Below are 20326 nucleotides of genomic sequence, written 5' to 3' on the forward strand. Positions count from 1 at the left end.
CAGTTCATGTCCATCAACTGGTGAAAGAATGAATAAACAGGCTGTAGGATATCCAGACAATGGGGTATTATTCAGCGATAAAAAGGAATGAAGTACTTACACATCTACAACACGCATGAGCCTTGAAAACATGCTAGGTGAAGAAAGCAGCCACAAAATTTTTGGTCACACATCGTATGATTCCATTTATATGAAAATATCCAAATAGCCAAATCCCCAGAAACAGAAAGTAGATTAGTGGTTGCCAGGGGCTGGGAAGAGAGGGAATAGGGGGTGATAAAAATGTTCTGGAATTAGATAAGGGTAATGGTTGTACCACTTTATGAGTATACTAAAACCCACTGAAGTGTACACTTTTAAAATGATTAATTTTATGCTGCATAAATAGTATCTTAGTAAATAAAATAAAAAACAACTTGGTGAAGTCATAAACGTGGAAACTTTGAGTCACTGTGAAAATATAAAACAAGAAACTTTCAAGTTTCCACCAAAGAAATCTTTCTGTTGTAAAATATTTTATGTAGCATTGCTGATAACACTGAAAAACTTCATATCCTTAGCTACTTTCACTAATACCCACCAGTGATCTTTCTGTTTTCTAGTGGAACATTGTTAACCCCGATGAAGTCCTGGTTGATAGACTTTTAAGCAAAATTACTAAAGGATTTTCAGTTATATGGGATTGAGAAATGGTGGCTACAGGCATTCCCCACTCCCTGCCGCTAAGAGAGAAAGTGATGGGAGGTTTCAAAGAAGCCTCAGAATCTTTGGAGAACTGTGCCCTTCCTCTCCTCACAGCTTGCCTCAGAGCAACCCCTGCCCCTAGCCTGCCTCCCCAGTGAGCCACTGAGCCACCACTTCTTGGGTTCTCTGGGTCATGTTGAGCCACAGGGTTTGAGGAGCCCTTTCTAATAGGAGGAGCTTAGCTTTGGGGCTCTGGGGTGAGATTGGTGGACCTGACAGTGTGACCTCTCTTCCCCTAGTCACCAAGTGTTCATAGGTGCTGGGCCATTGCCATCGCAGCATCAGCCACTCCATGGGTTGGTCAGAGAACAGTCTCCTGTCAGTCTTCCCCACTCCAGGTGCTTACACTTGAGCTCATCTTGGGTTGGGCACAGCAGGGTGACCACAGTCTATCCTGGCTCAGGGATGGGTTAGACAGTGCACAGTCTCAGCTCTGCCACTTCTGAGACCTTTGGCCTGAGTGTGCTCACTCAAGCGAAGTCTCCCCACAAGCAGCCTTACCTCATCTTGTAAGTGGCTTAAGAAGACCACGTCTTAAGATGCGTGTCCTTGGCATTCATTCTGAATGAACTCACATGATCCAAGACTAAGCTGTGGTTCCTGGAGTACAGGCAGCCTCTTCTTGTTCATCTTCATAAGCAAACTGAAGATAAAGGTGTGAGCCACAGGGGGCATATCTCATTAATTGACTTCATCAAAGCAAGGACTTTTTGATCATGTAGGAAGGTCTGATCATCCACTGGGCTCACTAGGCCCTTACATGTAGGAGGGACATGGGGAAGATCCTTCCCCAGCCCAAGACTGAGCAGGGGACCTAGATCTAGCGGGTCCTGTCTTTTCACTAGAGGATTGAAAGAGCAGAGTTTCAATCTCCATAGGGCTCTGTCATCTGTAAACCTCCTTGAAAATATGGGAGGGACAGTTCTCCCCCTGGACAGTCCTGCTGCCAGAGACTGATTCCTCTGAATTCCTAGGATTTTCAGAATTGCTCTTGGTGGCCTCAGTCATTCTCGGGCCCAAAATCCTTGCAGCTGGGCTCTTGGCCAAGATCCTGAGCTCTTATCTTTTTTTCCACATATCCCCTGTGAATTGAAGATACATTCCTCTTTTGCAGGAATCTGCTTCTTGGAACATCCGTATTTTTAGAGTGAAATTGAATAAATAAAAATAGGTTGTACTTGCTGTGTCCTAACCACTGTTCTAAATGTTGCCAGTATTTACTGTTTCATTTTTCATGACAGCCCTGTTAAGGTTAGGTACTCTTGTTATCCCCATTTTAAAAATGAGCAGACTCACAGAGAAGTTAACTAATACGTGCTCGGACACAACCACTAAGTGGAGGAGGCAAGAGTCAATTCTAGACATTCTGGCTCCACAGCCCATGCTCTTAGCTACTATACTGTATTCCTTTGAAACTTTAAAAAACATAACCCCATATTAAACTCAAGGCAAATTCTATGTTATTTGTCTTAGAACAATGTTATTTGCTCAAACAATCTCATATAAAATTAAGACTTGATTTTCTTTTGTGGAAACCTTCCAAAATAGTTATGGTGCGGTCTGAACCATTTCATCTGAGTCCCATTGAGTACAGTGATCGCCATCACCATTCGTTTGGGTTTTCCTGCCTCTGACAGCCTGGTCTTGTTTACATTCAGTCTGTATTCATATGCTTGTTCTCTTTGATTAACATACCACTGGAAAACTAACAAGGTTTGGGGTTTGAGGTAAACGTGATGGAGGCTTCCCGAGTGTGTGACCTGTGGTGGCTTCTGCCACTTTGGCTGTGGACTCCTTCTCAGGCCCTATTGCCTAACAAACTCTAAACTTCCTGAGTGATGCTCAGATCATGGCTGGAAGCCTGTCCTGCCCCTGTGCCCTCACACTCACTTCTGGGCACCATGACTAACTCCAGAGAACCACTCGTGTTTGCAACTTCAACCCTGAATTGTGGGGCTTCCCCATTTGGGAGTTGAAAGCACCGATGCATAATGAAGGGATGCAGTTATTCCAGTCCTTTGATGCCTGAAGACAGGTTGTATGTTACTAGCGAAGATATCACACCCTGAAGCAGGGCTCATAAGGTATTATGATCATACCTCTGGTCCCAGGTAGCAGAGTTAAGAGTAAGGAGATGGAAGCTTATTTGATTTGCTGTTCTTTCCTGTTATATATATTAATCAGCTGTCTAAATTATAGGCCAGGTTCATGGAATGTTTAGCTCTCAAGCATCTATCAGAGGCTTGAAATGTCCATAACAGGTGGGGGCTTGGTAAATGCCAGGACTTCGCATGATTGAAAGGGTGTTTTGAGTCATGGCACATGGCAACATGGAACTAAAACAGATATATCACAAGTGGCTGGTAGAAATAGACTGGAAGAGAATTTTAACACCTAAAATATGACAAAGATTTGTCCTTACGAGCTTCTCAGTTTCATGAAGTGTTCATTTTCCTCTGATCAAAATTCTGTTTGTATTCTAAATTTCCTTCTAAAACTCTTTCTGATTTTTCTCACTTCCTTTTTATTTCCTCTTTTAAGTGACACTTCAAATATATATATTTAAATCTGAGATCATCATAGTGGCTCACCTTGAAAGTCATTTCTTCACTGTTGTCCTGATGGTGTTTTCTGGTTAGAAGGCCACAGAAACATCTCTGGGGTGTGGTTAGGATAGTTCCTACATCTTGGTGAGAGTGTAGGAGCAGTATGGGAAGGGGCAGACTTTGGGGACAGGAAACATTTAAAACTGTTACTAATCATGGAGTGACATTTTAAAAAGTCAAATGGCAGAGGCCATGGCACGTGTTGAAATGCTTGATCTGTGAGTCTTTCATGGAAATTTTCTGAGCCCTGGTGAATTGTGAAATGAACAGGCCTTCACGGGAGTGAATGAACATTTTCAACGTGCTCTGCTAGTGCCAGGGTCTTCTGTTCCATGTATTTTATCTCACTTATAACAGATCTTTCCCTTTGATAGCCACCCTTTCTTGAGCGAAAGCTTCCTCTTTGGGGAGGAAAAATTCCAGGTTTGCTTTCATTTGGATCTTACCTGATATAATTGCCCCTTTTATGGTTCTTGGGGTCCCCTTGTTTTATTCTTTGACCGGTTGTGACACTTAAGCAGTGACTTTGCAAAATTTGGCTTGTCAGTAAGAAAAAGTACTCTTCTCACCCTAAAGATTGACAGGAACATGAGATGGCAGAAGTTGTCCTGGCCTTTTTCTGGCAAGAGCACATAGGACAAGAAATACTCTGGAGAGCGCAACATTGAATCACACCATGTCTCAGTGCATGACTGGGTGCCTTAATCTCGCGGTTGGAGTCGCTCGGGAAAGTTGTTGGCGGAGGGACTGGGGAGCCTGACAAAGTTAAAACTTGCAGTGTATTAATGTGTTAGTAGCAGGCATGGGGAGAAGAAGAATGGAAGAGAAAAATTAAGGTGAAAATAGTGATAGGTTCACGACTACTCCATTTCAGGTTGTTATCAGCCTGTTGTCTCTGGCTGGACTCATGGCCAAGTAACTAAACCTGAGTAAGTTTTCCGATGTCTTCAGTAAAAGAAAACTATGGTAAAGGGAGAAGGATCACCACAAGCCAAGCCATGAGTGACAAACTCCCAAGGTGTGGGCCAACTGGGTCACTGAATTCGCCATGTTTGACTCTTAGGTTGCGCCCCTTTGAACTTTGGAAGTTTGATCCTCCCAGAGTTGTTTGTGAGGTAGGGATTCTGAGGTTCGATTGCAGGGTGAGAATCCCCATGAACATGATTCCACCCGACCTTACCCTCATCCCTATTTCTCTCTTAGCTTGACATGTGGGATCCCATTAAAGGGGCTTAGTTGTGGACATCTCAGAAGAACCTTGTTATAAAGCTCCACTCTTCGCCACACTGGCTCTGCCTCCCAAGTGCCCCATCGATTCCCTGATCACCCAGAATCATGAACGACCTCAGCAGGGTGGTGCCTCTCCCCATCCAATGCACCTAAGCTATCCTTTCAAGTCCTGTGCCAGTGTCCCTTTCAGCTCTCCTCTCCATGCCCACTGCCCAGGGTGCCTTCATGTAGGTCATCCTCCTGACATCTCAGAGGGGAACCACCATTCCCTGTCAGAGCCCCTCCCTGCTTCTGGAGTGAGTGAGTGAGGAAGTGAGGCGGTGTGTACTATGGCTCCCTTGTCTATACGCTCCTGCCCACTCTGGGCTGCGTCCTGCCTCTGGAGCGGGCCTCACTCTTCTCATACCTTTGCTCACACTGTCCCCTTTCTTGGCATGCCCCCTCCCCTGCTCTGGGCGCTGCAGTCTCCCCCATTCTTCAGGGACCAGGGCACATATCATCACAGCCATCTAGCCTTGTCCAGTCCCCCGAACCCGATGTGATCTCTGACTGTGATAAATCTTGATACCACTTTTCCATCTGTCTTATACTCAGTGTGCCATGCCTTGCCTGCTAGTCATCTGTATGTTGATCTTGGTACACTGCAAAGGAAGGGCTGTCCCTCATTCTTTGTGACCAGCAAAATATCTTGCACTGCGCAGTGAGACATGTGTTCAGGAAGTGTTATAAAATCAACGAATGGATGGGGTGGTGTTATCTACAGCTGGAGCCAAAGGTAGGTTAAATGTAAATGCAGAGTGGTTGGATGACAGGAGTGTGTAGCTAACCTCTGAAATGGTTCTTGGGTTCTCCTGTGAGAGGAGACTTAGACGTTGTGATGCCCAACACTCACCAGAAAATCATCCTGATGTTTGCTGGAGCAGGAGAGGCTGAAAGGCCTGAAACATGGCCTTCAGATGCTAAAGAGATTTGTTCATCAAACACCAACCAGCTCCACCAACAGTTCATGAAGGTGCTTTGTAAACAGTGCAGTGATTGTTAAGGATGTTGGCACACATCATGCTGTTAATATGTAACAAAGGTGGCTCAGACGCTGAGTAACTGTCAAGGTTGCTGAACCACTGAACCACCTGTTCTTCTTACTGAGAAATTGATTTTCACCCAGCAAAAGGCCTTCTCTGTTTTGGTTTTGTGAAAGTTGTAGCTTTGTGACTTGAGGACATGGGCAGTGGGGACAGATGTCAAAGCAGATGGTGGTCATACCTCATGAATTTTTTAATGCAGAGTTCACCTTCTTGGTGTAAACTGCGACATAAATGCTGTTGTCATTGCCCCAGTTCCCAGCTCACTCTGGCTTGTTGGAGTTGATTAATTAATGAATGTTCAGAAAGCAGTTCTCTTGCTTCTGTGTTTTCTCTTGTGTTTCAAAAAGAGATTTAGGTGTATTTGCTTATTTTATATGGCTCTTGGTCTGTCTGTATTGTGTTGCCACCTTTGATGAGGACCAGGCGGATAAAGGAATTACTCTTCTTGCTCAAGGTCCTGGGGGCCCAGTGTCTGGGTCACTGAGCTTATTGTTCAGAGCAGGCCAGACAGACATTTAAAAATACCTTAGCTCTACCTAAAAATACACCTCACTAAAATTGAAAATTTAGGGTTAGTAAAGGTTAATCATCTGATAAAATAAGAACATTTCCTCTGAGTGAAAAGTTCGAGTTTGTATTACGGGTGCGGCATAGTTCAGCCTGCCCAGTCTCCCTGCCAGGATGCAATCAGCTGAGATAAGAAGGAGGCTGTGGAGGCATGGCGGGAGGGCAATGTCACTTCCCCTCTTTCCCCAGGCTTTTTTTTTTTTTTTTTTTGACACTAATGTGTAATAAATCTGCCTGTACCATCTGGGACTTTATTGTTATGTCATTTGACAGCCAACTAGGAATTATTGGTAGTTTTTGTTAACTTTTAGAAAAACTTCTCTTTAAACATTAGAAGAGCATAGTGAAGTGAAGTCGCTCAGTCGTGTCTGACTCTTTGCGACCCCATGGACTGTAGCCCATCAGGCTTCTCAGTCCATGGAATTTTCCAGGCAAGAGTACTGGAGTGGGTTGCCATTTCCTTCTCCAGGGGATCTTCCCATAAGAACCATGAAAACCCATTGGTTTATTCATCATGAAGCACGTATTGCTTACCTGTGGGATCTGGGAACAGGAAGCCAAGTAAAGCATGACCCTGGCCCTCGGCCTGTGGGGAGGAAGGGGGGATGCGTGAATAGGGTGAAACTAGTGACAAGCACTAGATGAGACATGGCATGACCCAGAGTGAAGGTTGTCTCCTTTTCTTAAACTTCAGTGGCCAAGGCCACTTTTTAGGAATCCAGGTGGGACTACCTCTCCGTTTCATATGTGCCTTGATGAATGCTTCTCATGTCTTTAAATTCACTTTTTCAACACACATCTTTCATGGGGAGCAAATTGGGGAGGAGAGTAGGGAGAGTGGGGTGGGGAGCATGGTTGCTCTTTTAAACAGGGTGGCCAAAGAAGATGGCACTGCAAAAGTGCCTTGGAGCAAAGCCTTGAAGGAAGCAGAGGAGCAGCCATGAGAGGCTCTGTGCTTAGGGAATGGCTGGGGGGACCTGAGGTGGGGTGTGTCTGGAGGGCGTGAGGCTGAGGGGGGCAGGGATGAGGCCAGAGAAGGGTCAGGACAGAGGTGGGGGACGGACTCACAGACCGTCCTCAGGACCTCGGCTCCTCCTGGAGCTCCATCCCAATGACCAGCCTCCAGCCAGCAGATGGCCTGTGAAGCCATTAGAGCATGTTAGGATGCCATGTCTTTGTCCCTATTTCTACTTTTACTGTCCCTGACAGTGAAAAGCAAGAGATTTTGTTTATGGGACAGTGTCTCTTCCTTGGCGTCCGTAGTAGGTATATATGCGTGTATGCCGCTCCTTCCTGCCCCACGCTGACACTAAGGAGATACATGGCTAGAATTGCCCTCTTCAATATTCTGCTGATCTCTGGTGCAGACCAAGGAGGACAGAGATAATGCCCTTGATCTGTATATTCTTCATGCCTAATCCCTTTTAATTACACTGGTAACATAAGTTTATCTGTTATAGTTACTTTTATCATTAACAGCACAAAACCTCTCCAGAAGACCAAATGCAAGCTCTTTAGGCATATAAAGTGGATTAATGAGGGTGGCTCAGCGTTAAGGTATGCCAGGGCTGAGTCCAAATTTTATTCCGGTACAGGGATCACTTTCTATGTGGCCTTTCTGGCTCTGGAGCTAATTTGGATGCTGAGTAGCCCCACAGGTATTTATATGTAGTGTTTGGTATTTTTACTGGGTCCTATTCTTCTCCCTTGGATCACCTAAAATGGTTAAGAATTTTCTAGTGGGATTAAGGTTGTGATCTCTGGGGAGGGGTGGGCCATCTGCTCTTGGTTATTTTTGTGTTAGCCACTTCCCCTTAAATGTATGTTCACAACTGAGCCGCAGCCTTATCAGCTGGGCTCGAGGGAAGACTGGCGTAGGTGCTGCTCCTGCCTGAACTTGGTCTCTGAGCCATGGCTTCCCATAGACACTCAGGTAAAAGCTTCATATTCTTTATCTTCTAGCAAGCACAGTTTTATTCAGGCACTGAATCCATATCATTGGTCTGAAAGACACTTTTTGATGAAATTATTTTAGTCTTGTCTAAATAGTAAATAAGTCTAGCTCATCTCTGTTCTGTCCTTGCCTTCTTCAACTGCTGTTTCCACAACAAAATATTATTCTTACTCAAGTGAAATCATCAGTTTGAGTAGTTTATTTTTTAATATATAAATATACTACTATATCATACGGTTTCCAGGACATCTTATGAAGCTGGAGGAGACTGTGTGAGGAAAGAGGTTTTCTTTGTTATTAGGACTTTTTTGTTGTTATTTATAAGATACAAATCTTCATCTTATCAGTGCTATAAATCGAATTTAAAGTATTTGAAAAGGTCAATCAAATATGGAGCTGGAAGGAGGAAGATTTATAACTAAGAAAGTCCATACTGACTTAACCATACCTTCTCCTTTTCTGAGCTGTGTTTTGAGTTTTCCCGAAGAAACAGCTATGATACTTTTCATATGACACATAGATTATTAATTGTTCTCATCAGAAAAGGGGTCAAAGCTTCCAAACCTCTGGAGCATCATTATCATTACCATGAGAGTTTTCCTGACATTGAGAAAGCCCTTTGGCCATGGACAAGACTCCCAAGATAGGGCCAAAGGCCTGAAGGATGGCCAGTTTCCCCCAGAAAGCCCAGTTTTCTGGAGTTAGCCTGCTGCCTCTCTCTCCTGCAAAGCCAGAAATGTCGCTGTGTTTCTGTTGCCTTCTGCCTAAGTAACAGTTCCCTTTCTTAGCAACCAGACACTTCGTGCCATCTCTCAGCTTTCAGATTAAGGGCCAAAGTAATTATCAGTGGCAGTCTTTTGGAAAAAACATTTTTGAAAACTTGTAATTGACTGTCAATATTTAAACAATGGAAATACTTTTAAACTTCTTTTCTGGTATTTTAAAACAAATACACTATAATGGAATGCACTGCTTTAGTGAATCAGTATGCAATGTATTCCTTGTTCCCAAGTGTTCAAGAGCAGTCTGTTTTTCCCCCCACCCTCAGGAGCCACTTTGCAAACATGGCACCACACGCCTGAGATTGTGGTAATCTGCCAGCATACACTTTCTTTGTGTGTAGACAAACTAGCCAGTTGTAGCAGTTGTTCCAGTGGACCTTGAACGTGTGTTAACTGGTAGAGTAACTCCCTGTTTTACTTACCAGTTAAGTGACAGAATAGGGAAATATATTTCAAAGGTGACACGTTTATAACACACCCAACCTTGAGTTTTTAAATGGCACCGAATCCTGACATTACTTTTATGTAAATCTGAAGGCTCTGACTCTGACTAGACAAACTACTGACCCCATCTAGATGATTTTTGAAATCAGGAACTATTTTAATAGTTTAGTTAATCAGAACTCATCTTCTGTTGCGTTAGGTTCATAGGTCCATGAAAGCAGTTGAGAAAGAAGTGCTCACAGAAAGAAGCCCCCTAGTGCCCTGTGAAGGACTCTGTGGGAACGGAGTAGAGGCTCTGCTGATTGGATGGGTCATAATCCATTTTTAGGGACCATCCACATACTGAGGGGACCTTTCAAGGACAAGAACTGATGCTTTTGTATTGAATACTTACCGTTTAAAAAGTTCTGCAGATTTCATTCCTTCCCCCGCCCCCCGCCACCCCGGCCTTTAAAGTTGAGGATGGGGCAGATGGGAGGGCAGTGAAATCATGTAGCTCTCTCTCCAGGCCAGAATGTAAAGGGGACAGTGGGCAAGGGGAGAAGACCCAGTGGACTGGCTTCCAGAAATCACAGAAAAGTGGTAGTCAGAAATCTTGTGGAGAAGGCAATGGCACCCCACTCCAGTACTCTGGCCTGTAAAATCCCATGGATGGAGGAGCCTGGTAGGCTGCAGTCTGTGGGGTCGCTAGGAGTCGGACACAATTGAGCGACTTCACTTTCACTTTTCACTTTCATGCACTGGAGAAGGAAATGGCAACCCACTCCAGTGTTCTTGCCTGGAGAATCCCAGGGACGGGGGAGCCTGGTGGGCTGCCGTCTATGGGGTTGCACAGAATCGGACACGACTGAAGTGACGTAGCAGCAGCAGCAGCAGAAACCTTGTTCAAGGGTAAAACTGAACGTTTTGTACTTTCAATGACTACCAAATGACCGCCTGCTACTTTGCCACAACTAGAGAAACAGAAAACACACGTTCTGTTGGCTGCCAGGTCAGCGGGCCTTTCTCTCCGGTGTGAAAGGCAGAACGTGCTGCACGTATTGTGTGCGACGTTCAGAAAAGCTCTCTGTCAGAACAGAGCAGTTCTGGGAGAGGATCTGCCCAGGGGAAGTTCAGGGGCACGGAATGTTTCATTGGATCATCTCTACGTAGCCCCCCTCCTGATCCCAGGTGTCATCTAAACTGGGTTACCTGTGACCAATGAGCCAAAAGAGAAATTGCAGGCATTTTGGAAGCCTCCTGAACGAGGTCTGTTTGTAGGGCAAAAATGACTTTCTAATTTTCCGTGAAATTCTCTGAAAGCCGACTTTTCAGTGGTGACTCATGAGCCCCCCATGGGGGTGGCATCTCCAGGTGTGCGGGTGTGGCTGCTGCATAAGCCTCCCTTTCATCAGCTGAGGGTTTGCTCTGCTGAATGTTCTCAGGAAAGCAGTCTACCCTTTCTTTAGAAGCCAGCATTTATACATGGAGTGACTAATGTCCTGGTATGTTGGACTTAGCAATTAACAGACCAGAAATAACCTACATTTTTTTCCCATTTGAGTTGCTGTTCGTTGTTTATACTGTACATTATGCCACTCGTGGAAAGCACATAGTTAGAAAAATGCTACCTAGGCATAATATTCACTTTTTCCTTAAATATTCTTATTGTGAGCAACTTGGGCAGGAGGGGGGAAATGAAGATTAGCAAGAAGTCCCTGAGAGAATATGTAGAAAACAGAAACAAGATTATTAAATACAAATTGTATCTTCTCTAATGAGAGGTTTATAGTAAACAAATGTTGTGTAATGTTGTATTTCTTGTATGTGTACATGATTAAATTGAAAGCCAAAACTTTTTATTGAGATACTGAGGTTTATATAGGGCCCTCTTAGCCTGTTGGATATAGTTCAGGAATTTTCTGAAAGAGGAAGCTTGTTTATTAAGTGAAAAATGATGTGTCTTTTGAAGCAGGCATAGCGAGAAAGTCAGGCTACCATCTTGGAATAAATACTAAAATTTGATCACCCAGTCACATTTCCAGCTGCATTCCAAGTGGCTAAGTCTATAAAGGACTGTCACCTGGACATCAGCACCTTAGAGTCCCATGAGCAGTCCCCTGATTTTCTAAAACAGAAATATTTGTTATTAAATGTTTTTAATAAAAGAGGTTTTCAAAGCTAACAGTGATAACTCACCTCCACCTGTCAATCCATAGGCACGAACTGTGGGACCCACATCGCCCAGGCCCTGGATCGGTTCTCCAGGGCTACTAGTGTACTTGCAAACTTTCCTGTGGTGGAGGAACCTCACTAGCACACAGGAGTGAGGGCCACACTGTGAAGTAAGATTAGTCAGAGATCTCCCCTGGGGCACACATGTTCTGGACAGGGACTGGCAACCTTAAAGGGAAGGATCGTTGTAATGTTATGTATCCAGTGTTTCATCTTTTGATTGATGACCTGCCCTTTCCTGATAACAGCAGTAGGCCAAGGCAGAGAGATCTGGAAATTTTGGAAGATTAAAAGGTTTTGTATTTCACGTATTTAGAAATTGCTAAGGAGGTAGAAAATTGTTCCCTAAGAGCTAAACGCCTAAGTGGATGTCATTGACTAAGATTAAAGAGGAGATAAAAATGCCATCTTCACCATTTTTTCCCTCTATTCTCTTATTTCTAGCAAAGGGGAAAAAAGGAAAGTGTAGAGATTTTCTCTCATGAAGTCAGATCTTCACAGTGGATCATTTTGGTGGAGCCCACAGATCAGAGTGTTTGCTGTCTTTTAGGAACTTCTGTCTGTCTCAGCATTGTCATTTATAAGCCATTTTCTTAGAGTTATTAATCTATTTGATGACAAGTAGTAACAATATTTTGCTCTTGTGCACGTTATCCATATTTTTTGCAGAGTTCTGTTGTGGTAACTATTTCTGCAGCAGGAATGTATTACCCCAGCTTCTATCTAAGTATTCTGCATGAAGGTTTGAAATAGTTTTTGACCAAATAATCATAAAGTTAGAATAACACGAGGTAAGCTCATTCAGGTTGCCCAAGTTCCACTTATTTGGATTTATTGCAGAAAAGTACTAAAGTTCATGAATTTGACATCGACATTGTTAACATGCTTCAAGTATTTCCAGCCTATTTATGTATTAGGCAATAAAGCCCGCATTCCTAGAAGTGCCTATTTTATCTTGACAAATAAGTGTTTCCACACACATGAAAAGGGCTCAAGTCAGCTGTGGAAATTGTTCTAAAAGGGTATGCCCTTTGAAATCTGTCACTCCATCTGGATACACACTCTCTGGGTTTATGTATGCTGTGGTGGGACATATGAAATAACCCTGGACTTTTCATCCTACAGAAAGAAAAAGTAATGCCTATAGCGGGGATTCAAAAATACCAAGTGGTCAGACTTTCCTTAGTGGTACCATTAACCAGGGGTTGATCCACTGAATTTTCCTTCTGCTTGGTTTACAACCGTGTACTGTAGGTGTGAACAGTTTCACTGGCAGAGTCTGTTTTCAACATACCCTTTTTCTGCTGTGTTCATTGCTGAGCCATGGATTATGGATTAGTTCATTGGGTGCCTAGAAACTCTGAGCAAGTCATGTTCCAGAACTATGAAAATTAACCAGTGAAGAACTTGGCATTGGTAAAGTAGTTATTTGAAAGTATGTAGTTTTAAGCTGGGAAGGGTTTGGCAGGTAAGATCTTTTGGTACTGTGGACCACAGTGGTTTTCCTTCTCTCAAAAACCTCTACATAGAAATCACTGTGTTTTCTGGTAGTCTTTTTTGGTATGACATGAATATCTGTATTTTTACCATAAAGCTAGGACTCAGAAATACTGGGTCTATGTATGGTACTCTGGGATAGAAATATTAGAATCCATTTCTATTTTGGACAATATCAAAAGAGAATGATATATATTAAAATGAGTTGGGTTCAGACTTCTGTAGACTTTGGTAAGAGAGAGGGAGGGATCTTCAAATATGGTCCAAGAAGATAGTCGGTGAAGGACTAAATCCGCCATGGTTACTAGCCACACAGGAAGCCAGCACTGTCTAATCTTACAAATTCTGATTTCCTGCCAAATGGCATTTAGGAGCCACTGAGAATTTAATTTCCTGGCACTTACTGGAGATTTATTTGGTTTCTCCATGAAGCTCTTAACAAGAAAGTAAATCTTTGTTGAGTGTACAATTTCAATATGGAAAAGCTAATAAGACAAGGATTTTATGTGGCATGTGAAAGGCCAACAAGAATGAATTAAGGAGAGTGATTGTCAACATTCTATCCCTGTGACAGGCACTCTGGCCCATGTACACAGGGGCTGAAGACAGTTTAAAAGCTCCCTTAAGTACGCAGTGTGTAGTTCAAGGAGATAGACCTGGCTTCATCGCGGCTCTGCTTTTCTTTTCTAACCCACTTATGGGGGGCACCCCAGTTTTCTTTTGGGGGGAAAGTACAAGTAAGAACTTTTCTCAGGTCTCAAATCTCTGAACTGTGACACAACTGTCCCAAGCCCCTGTCTTCACAGAAGAATGTCACTCCTTGTCTTCAGTTGTCGGGTGTCTGGAGAGGAGGGTCTGTCTGTGGGAGCTGGAACTTGATGGGGTCGGTGGTGGGGGAGGCGAGCACCCGCCCTTGTCTGGAGGCTGCTGGTTCTGAGTGAGAGTTCACCGCCTTCCCTGGCGCTGCTCAGACACAGGGTGTGGTTTCCTTAGCTCACTCTGCTGTTTGGTTGCCTGCGGCAACAGGATCCAAACAACGTGGACATGTGTTTGTATTAAAAAAAAAAAAAAAAAAACTGGGACTGGGACCCAGAGTTGGAGTCCGGGGCTGTTCAGTTAGCGGAAGAGCTACGGTGAGTACCAGGCAAGTGCTCTTTCCTCTTCCCTCCTTTCTCTCTAAATTACTCCTGGGATGTTCGCTCACACAATAACCATGTTTGTGGGTAGCTGGAGAAAATAGTGTCTATTTTTGTGTTTCCTGGGCAAATTAAATAATCATTGTCTATTTAGCAGTGTAAATTTCTTTTTCAGGGAGAGAGGAAGAAATTAGCATATGCTTTCAAAAGTTGGGAGCTAATAGAAACTCACATTTGTTACCTTTTAAGTAGCAGGATTCAGAGTGCTTTTTATGGGCTATGACTTTGGGGTGGGGAGGGGGCAAGGGGAGTTGTTCCTAGGAACAAAGTGGAAGGGGTTCTTGGAATAATCAACTTAAAACCTTTTAAAAGTCATTTTTGCCCAGATTATACTTTACAGTTGCAATTTTTTAAAAAAAAAGCAAATGTTCTAAATCATATAGGTTATTAACCATATTGATCTTCAGATGCTCTAACGAAGGGGAATTTGATTTTGGCTCATCTCAAAATCTCACTGTGACAAATAGTTTTCAATTGCCAAACTGGCTGGTACCTATGGAGAGTGCCATTTTAATAAGTTCTCTTTTGCCTGAATGCTTGGGCTTTGAAAGTTAGTAAAGTATCTTGTAATAATTCTTTAGGATCTTTGTAGGGATTAAAAAGTGCTCTGGCAGGTTTAAAATAAATGCAGACATTTAAAATAAATGACTAAGTATTGCTTCCATGCCTAGCGTGGTCCAGAGTCAGCAGTAAGTTTTTGTTCAGATGAACTGAACTTTGCGGCTAGGAGGAGAGCGGGGCCTCCAGACGATACTCTCGGTGCTGAGAAAGTCGGGGAGGGTGGCGGGGCTCCTGGTTGGGTCTCTAGTGAGGATCTGGGCACCTCGTTCCTGTGAAGGGGGAGCCCACGAGCTGCCACCTGCTGACTCGACCCAGAGCAGCGTGTCCTTTGGTGTAGACCAGCCTCCCCTCTCCAGCCTGCCCCATCCCAGCCCTGCCCTCGCTTACCAACCGCCCCCTGCCCACCGCTTCAGGGTGCCAGGGACTCATGGCAGGATGCTTTTGTTGCGGGTGTCTTGGTGAGGTGCCTGTTGCCTGGGTCCCGGGGTGGCCTCCCTGGAGTCCCTCAGGCACACTCCAGCCTAACCCTTGGCTCTTTGTCCCTCCTGTTGGCCCCCCACAGGTCCTTCCAGCTATAAAGTAGGCACCATGGCTGAGAAGTTCGACTGCCACTACTGCAGGGACAACCTGCAGGGGAAGAAGTACGTGCAGAAGGACGGCCACCACTGCTGCCTCAAGTGCTTCGACAAGTTCTGCGCCAACACGTGTGTGGAGTGCCGCAAGCCCATCGGCGCCGACTCCAAGGTAGTGGCGGCTGTGGGGGGCGGGCGGGAGGGGCCGGGGGGATGTGGATGGGGCCCTGGCCCTTCTGCTTGGGCTCTGGGCAGGGAGGCAGGGGGACTGTGTGGTCGTGTGGGGAGGTCTTGCTCACCGTGCCCGGCCACCGCTCGGTTCCCAGGAGGTGCACTACAAGAACCGCTACTGGCACGACACCTGCTTCCGCTGCTCCAAGTGCCTCCAGCCCTTGGCCAGTGAGACCTTCGTGGCCAAGGACAACAAGATCCTGTGCAACAAGTGCACCACTCGGGAGGACAACCCCAAGTGCAAGGGCTGCTTCAAGCCCATCGTAGCAGGTACCAGCCACACTCAGCCCCGGGGCAGCCAGGGAGGAGGCCCTGAGGGCAGACGTGGCGAGGGGTTGCTTGCGGGGATGGGGCTGGAGCCTCGGGGAGCCGCTGCTGGAGTTCAGCGTATATATGCACGCATATATATACCTGAATATATGTGTACACATATATGCTTGCACACACGCACACACCTGGCAGCTAAAAGAACACTGGAGAGAACTGTCTGTGGCAAGAGAAGGAAGTGAAAAGTATGTAGCGCTTTCTCATTTGGGATAGTAAGTGATCGAAGCATGCTTCTTCCTTAGGGTGTAATTCTGGGTCACATTGCATCTCTGCATCCACAAAAGCCATGGGGGTGGGGGAGTGGGGATTCAGGCATCTGACCCTAAATCACCACGGCCGGGGTTCCCTTCCTGACAGAGTCTGGGTGGGCATGACTACATGGAGGACGTGGTGGAGAACTCCCCGTGGGTAGGTGAATGGAAGCATGGGGCCCAAGCACTGCAGGGCCTGCATTCCATCCACTCTGGAGGGCCCAGGTGGCACCCCGAGCGGATGCAGCCCCCTGCAGGGCACTGCCAGTGGCTACCCCTTCGCTTCCCCCCACCCCACAGGAGATCAGAACGTGGAGTACAAGGGCACTGTCTGGCACAAGGACTGCTTCACCTGCAGCAACTGCAAGCAAGTCATCGGGACAGGAAGCTTCTTCCCTAAAGGGGAGGACTTCTACTGCGTGACTTGCCATGAGACCAAGTTTGCCAAGCACTGCGTGAAGTGCAACAAGGTACGTGTCAAGGGAGTTCTGGCAGTGTTTGACAGTTTGCAGAGCACTTGCACACACACTATCCCATTCCATCCTCACGACAGCCCTGTGACGTAGGAATTATCATTCTCGTTTTACAGATGAGGAGACTGTGGTAGTAGAAAGCAGCGCCCAGGCCAAGGCAGGCTGTTCAAGGGCACACTGGCTCTGGAGGCCGGCCTCCTGCACCCAGTTGCTATGTAGTAACCTTGCACAGGGGCTCATCTTCTCTGAGCCTCAGTGTCTTCATCTGTAACTGGGGGATAATAATAGCACCTGCCTCCCATGGCCGTTGTGGTGATTTAATGAGATACTGTAGACCAGAGCGCCCAGCACAGTGCCTGGCACGTAGTAGGCATTCAACCTAATGGTTGTTGAATCTGAATCCGGTGCTACACTCCCTGGTCTAGGCCATCACATCTGGAGGAATCACTTACCAGGATCAGCCCTGGCATGCCGAGTGCTTTGTGTGTGTTACCTGCTCTAAGAAGCTGGCTGGGCAGCGTTTCACCGCTGTGGAGGACCAGTATTACTGCGTGGATTGCTACAAGAACTTTGTGGCCAAGAAGTGTGCTGGATGCAAGAACCCAATCACTGGTAGGCTAAAGAGTCCTTGCTAAGTCTGCCAGGCTAGGTTTTGCGCATGGTAACCATCTCTCATTTTCCTACGTCGTCGGTTTCATCCACAAAGGCCCCAAAGAATGCCCTTCTCCCCCTGCCATTGTGGTCCCGAAGGCCCCCAAGTAGTTTGGATTCTCCCCCAGGCCAGGTTAGCCTTTGCAACACAGAACACTTCTGACTACTGCCGACTAACTTACGCCGCTGCCGGAGATCACGAGCCTGAGACCCACGGCCACGGGCAGGCACTGCGCAGGGGGGATACTGGGGGGAGGGGTGGGGGAGAGGAGCACGGTGGGCTTGGGTGGGGGAGGGGGGAGGGGGGAGGCCGGAAAGTGAGAAGCTGGGATGAGAACACCCCCCGTAGCAGAAGGCTAGCTCAGAGGTGCCGGTGGGCAGTTCTTTTGCGATCAGGAGCCGAGCTAATCACTTCATTCCTCATCTCGCGGCCGCGGTCCACGTGCCCTGGGCCCTCTCCCCCCGCCTCCAATTTTCCCGTCTCCCGGGGAGCCTTGAAATGTACATTTGAGAAGACTTTTGCCATCCTCAGGGAAAAGGACTGTGTCAAGAGTGAGCCACCCAGTCTCTAAAGCTAGGAAGCCCCCAGTGTGCCACGGGAAACGCTTGCCTCTCACCCTGTTTCCCAGCGCCAACCTCCGGGGCAGGCATCCGGGTGGAGAGAGGACTTGTCCCTCGTGGGTGGTGGTTCTTTATAGAAAAAATCGAAGCTTAGCAGCTCCTCGAGGCCCGGTAAGTGCACACCCCACAAACAGCCCAAGTTTGCCTCCTGGTGGCCACTTTGATGCCATGGCCCTGACCTAAATCAAAGAAACTGGTTGTGCTGGGAGGTCGGTGCGCGTCAGTCACAGGGCGATGGCGGTGGCTGGGGATGTGGGTTCTGGAGAGCAGGGGTGCCTCGGCGGAGCTCTGGCATCTTCTCAGGTCCCGGCGGCGTGGGGGACAGTGCGTGGTGGAGCGGGGGGCCGGGCACCAGGCAGACGCAGCCTGCGTGCTTGTCGGCTCCATGAATGGGCAAAGGCGGCAGCCTGGCTGCCACCTGTGTCCACTCAGCTGTCGTTCTTGTCCGCTTTTGTTTCCTCCACAGGGTTTGGTAAAGGCTCCAGTGTGGTGGCCTATGAAGGACAATCCTGGCACGACTACTGCTTCCACTGCAAAAAATGCTCCGTGAATCTGGCCAACAAGCGCTTTGTTTTCCACCAGGAGCAAGTGTATTGCCCCGACTGTGCCAAAAAGCTGTAAAGTGACAGGGGCTCCTGTCCTGTAAAATGGAATTTGAGTCTTGTTCCTTGTGTCCTTGCCCTCTGCCTGACACCACCCGTAGGGCAAGAGCGGCCTTTCACCTCTTCAGAGTTGCTCCTTCTGTCTTTTCTCCCATTTTACAGTTATTACTTGAGTTAAGGGCACACAGTGATCATATTAGGATTTAGCAAAAAGCAAGCCTGCAGCAAAGTTTATTTCTCCAAAGCTGCAATTAGGAAACAAATACTTAAGTAGATTGATTCTTCTGCATGTTTATCATAGAGCAGAAAAGCGCTGACCATGTAGCTGCTTAGTGATGTAAGCAAGAAGCCTAAGAGTTAAAACCCCACTGAGATACCTCTCGTGGCTCAGCTGGGACCCACATTATCATCACACGACACAAGAGTTGCAGCGGCTGCTGCAACTCAGCTGCTCACCCTGTTCTGTGAGCAGAAAGAACTTACTGAAATGCATGGTTTAAATAACTTCCTCATCAAAACCTTCCTTCTGTTTTTTGTGCTTTCAAATAACTAATCCGAATTTCCAAAAAATTAACATTTGAATTTAGCTGTAATTCTCGACTGACCTTTTCCCCTGTACTAACGTTTGATTTCCCCATGTGGCGTGTTTTCTGAGCGTTCCTACTTTCAAGCATGGAACATACAGGTGATTTGGAAAGTGTAGGCAGATCTGAGAAAACGAGCCTGTTTCAGAAGAACGTCATCACAGTGAATACTTTTGGAAGCTTAACAAAACTAACCCAGCTGTCCTTTTATCTTTTTTTAATTAATAATTCCTTTGTTTTAATTAATAGCAACATAGTTTATGGGTTTGGAGACTTGCATGAGAATATTTTAGCCCCCTTATATGTTCCTACAGTTTTGAATTCATCCTACAGAAGTAACAATAAAACTCAAGAGGGGTAGGTGAGCAGGCACCAGAACTATCATTGACACGGATATGACATTTCCCAGCAGTGACAAGTGGAATCCCTTGTAACATAGTACTTGTCTGCTGTGTGTCCGTGTGTTAAACAGGCCCGCCAATTCCCTTCTCTTGTGATTCTGAGGACTGTTCCTCCAGAGCTTAGCTGGCTCTGGGAGAGCATGGAGGACATTGTGCCCATAGGCAGAACCAGAGTTCCACGTAGTGCTTACCTGAGTTGCAGGATCCCCTATTTACTGTATTCTAGCTACATTGTTATATTACATAGTATAATGAGACAATATCAAGAGTACACATGTAATGACAATGCATATTAACATTCTCATAGGAGTGGTTAGAGAAGCCGATGCCTCATTTCTACATTTTGTCATTAGCAATGATCATCTAACAGTTCCGTGTATCCTTACAGAAATAAAGCAGCATATAAATAACTTGCCTCCTGACTTCTTATTCTGCCTGGTGGAATTGTTCTAAGGTGATACCGAGATCCAGAAACCTGAATGACTACGCGAATTATAAACAAGATAAAAGAAACCCATAACAGCACTTGGATTCAGTTAAGGACAATAACAACAAAAAACCCCACTCTGACCCAAAATGTTTCCCAGATGTTGATCACCCTTAAAAAGAGCACATTGCTTTCCATTGGCCAGGGGGTTGGCCAAGAAGGGAATTGCAGCTGAAGTGTGTCGAGAAGTCATCCTGTCTGTGTTCTGACTGCCCTTCCCTGTGCCATGTGGAGCCCTGCTGTGCC

General features: G+C 46.0%; 1 protein-coding gene across 6 annotated transcripts in view; it reads left to right on the forward strand.

Moving 5' to 3' along the window:
• Positions 1–20003, forward strand: part of FHL1 (four and a half LIM domains 1) — a 57747-nt gene extending 37744 nt beyond the window's left edge. For 3 of the 6 annotated variants that reach the window (XM_043897255.1, XM_043897256.1, XM_043897257.1), the window contains exons 3-8: positions 15443–15624; positions 15779–15953; positions 16562–16731; positions 17160–17346; positions 17918–18117; positions 18473–20003. In XM_043897255.1, coding sequence (XP_043753190.1) covers positions 15469–15624; positions 15779–15953; positions 16562–16731; positions 17160–17346; positions 17918–18117; positions 18473–18556 — 972 coding nt within the window. In that variant the 5' untranslated portion in view covers positions 15443–15468 and the 3' untranslated portion in view covers positions 18557–20003. Of the gene's footprint in view, positions 1–8010; positions 8166–14243; positions 14268–15442; positions 15625–15778; positions 15954–16561; positions 16732–17159; positions 17347–17917; positions 18118–18472 lie in introns of those variants that run through there. The other 3 variants (XM_043897254.1, XM_043897258.1, XM_043897259.1) reach the window with 3 other exon arrangements.
• Positions 20004–20326: the final 323 nt, after the last annotated feature.

The sequence above is a fragment of the Cervus elaphus genome, chromosome X (assembly GCF_910594005.1).
Source record: "Cervus elaphus chromosome X, mCerEla1.1, whole genome shotgun sequence".
In the NCBI taxonomy this organism is placed as follows: domain Eukaryota; kingdom Metazoa; phylum Chordata; class Mammalia; order Artiodactyla; family Cervidae; genus Cervus; species Cervus elaphus.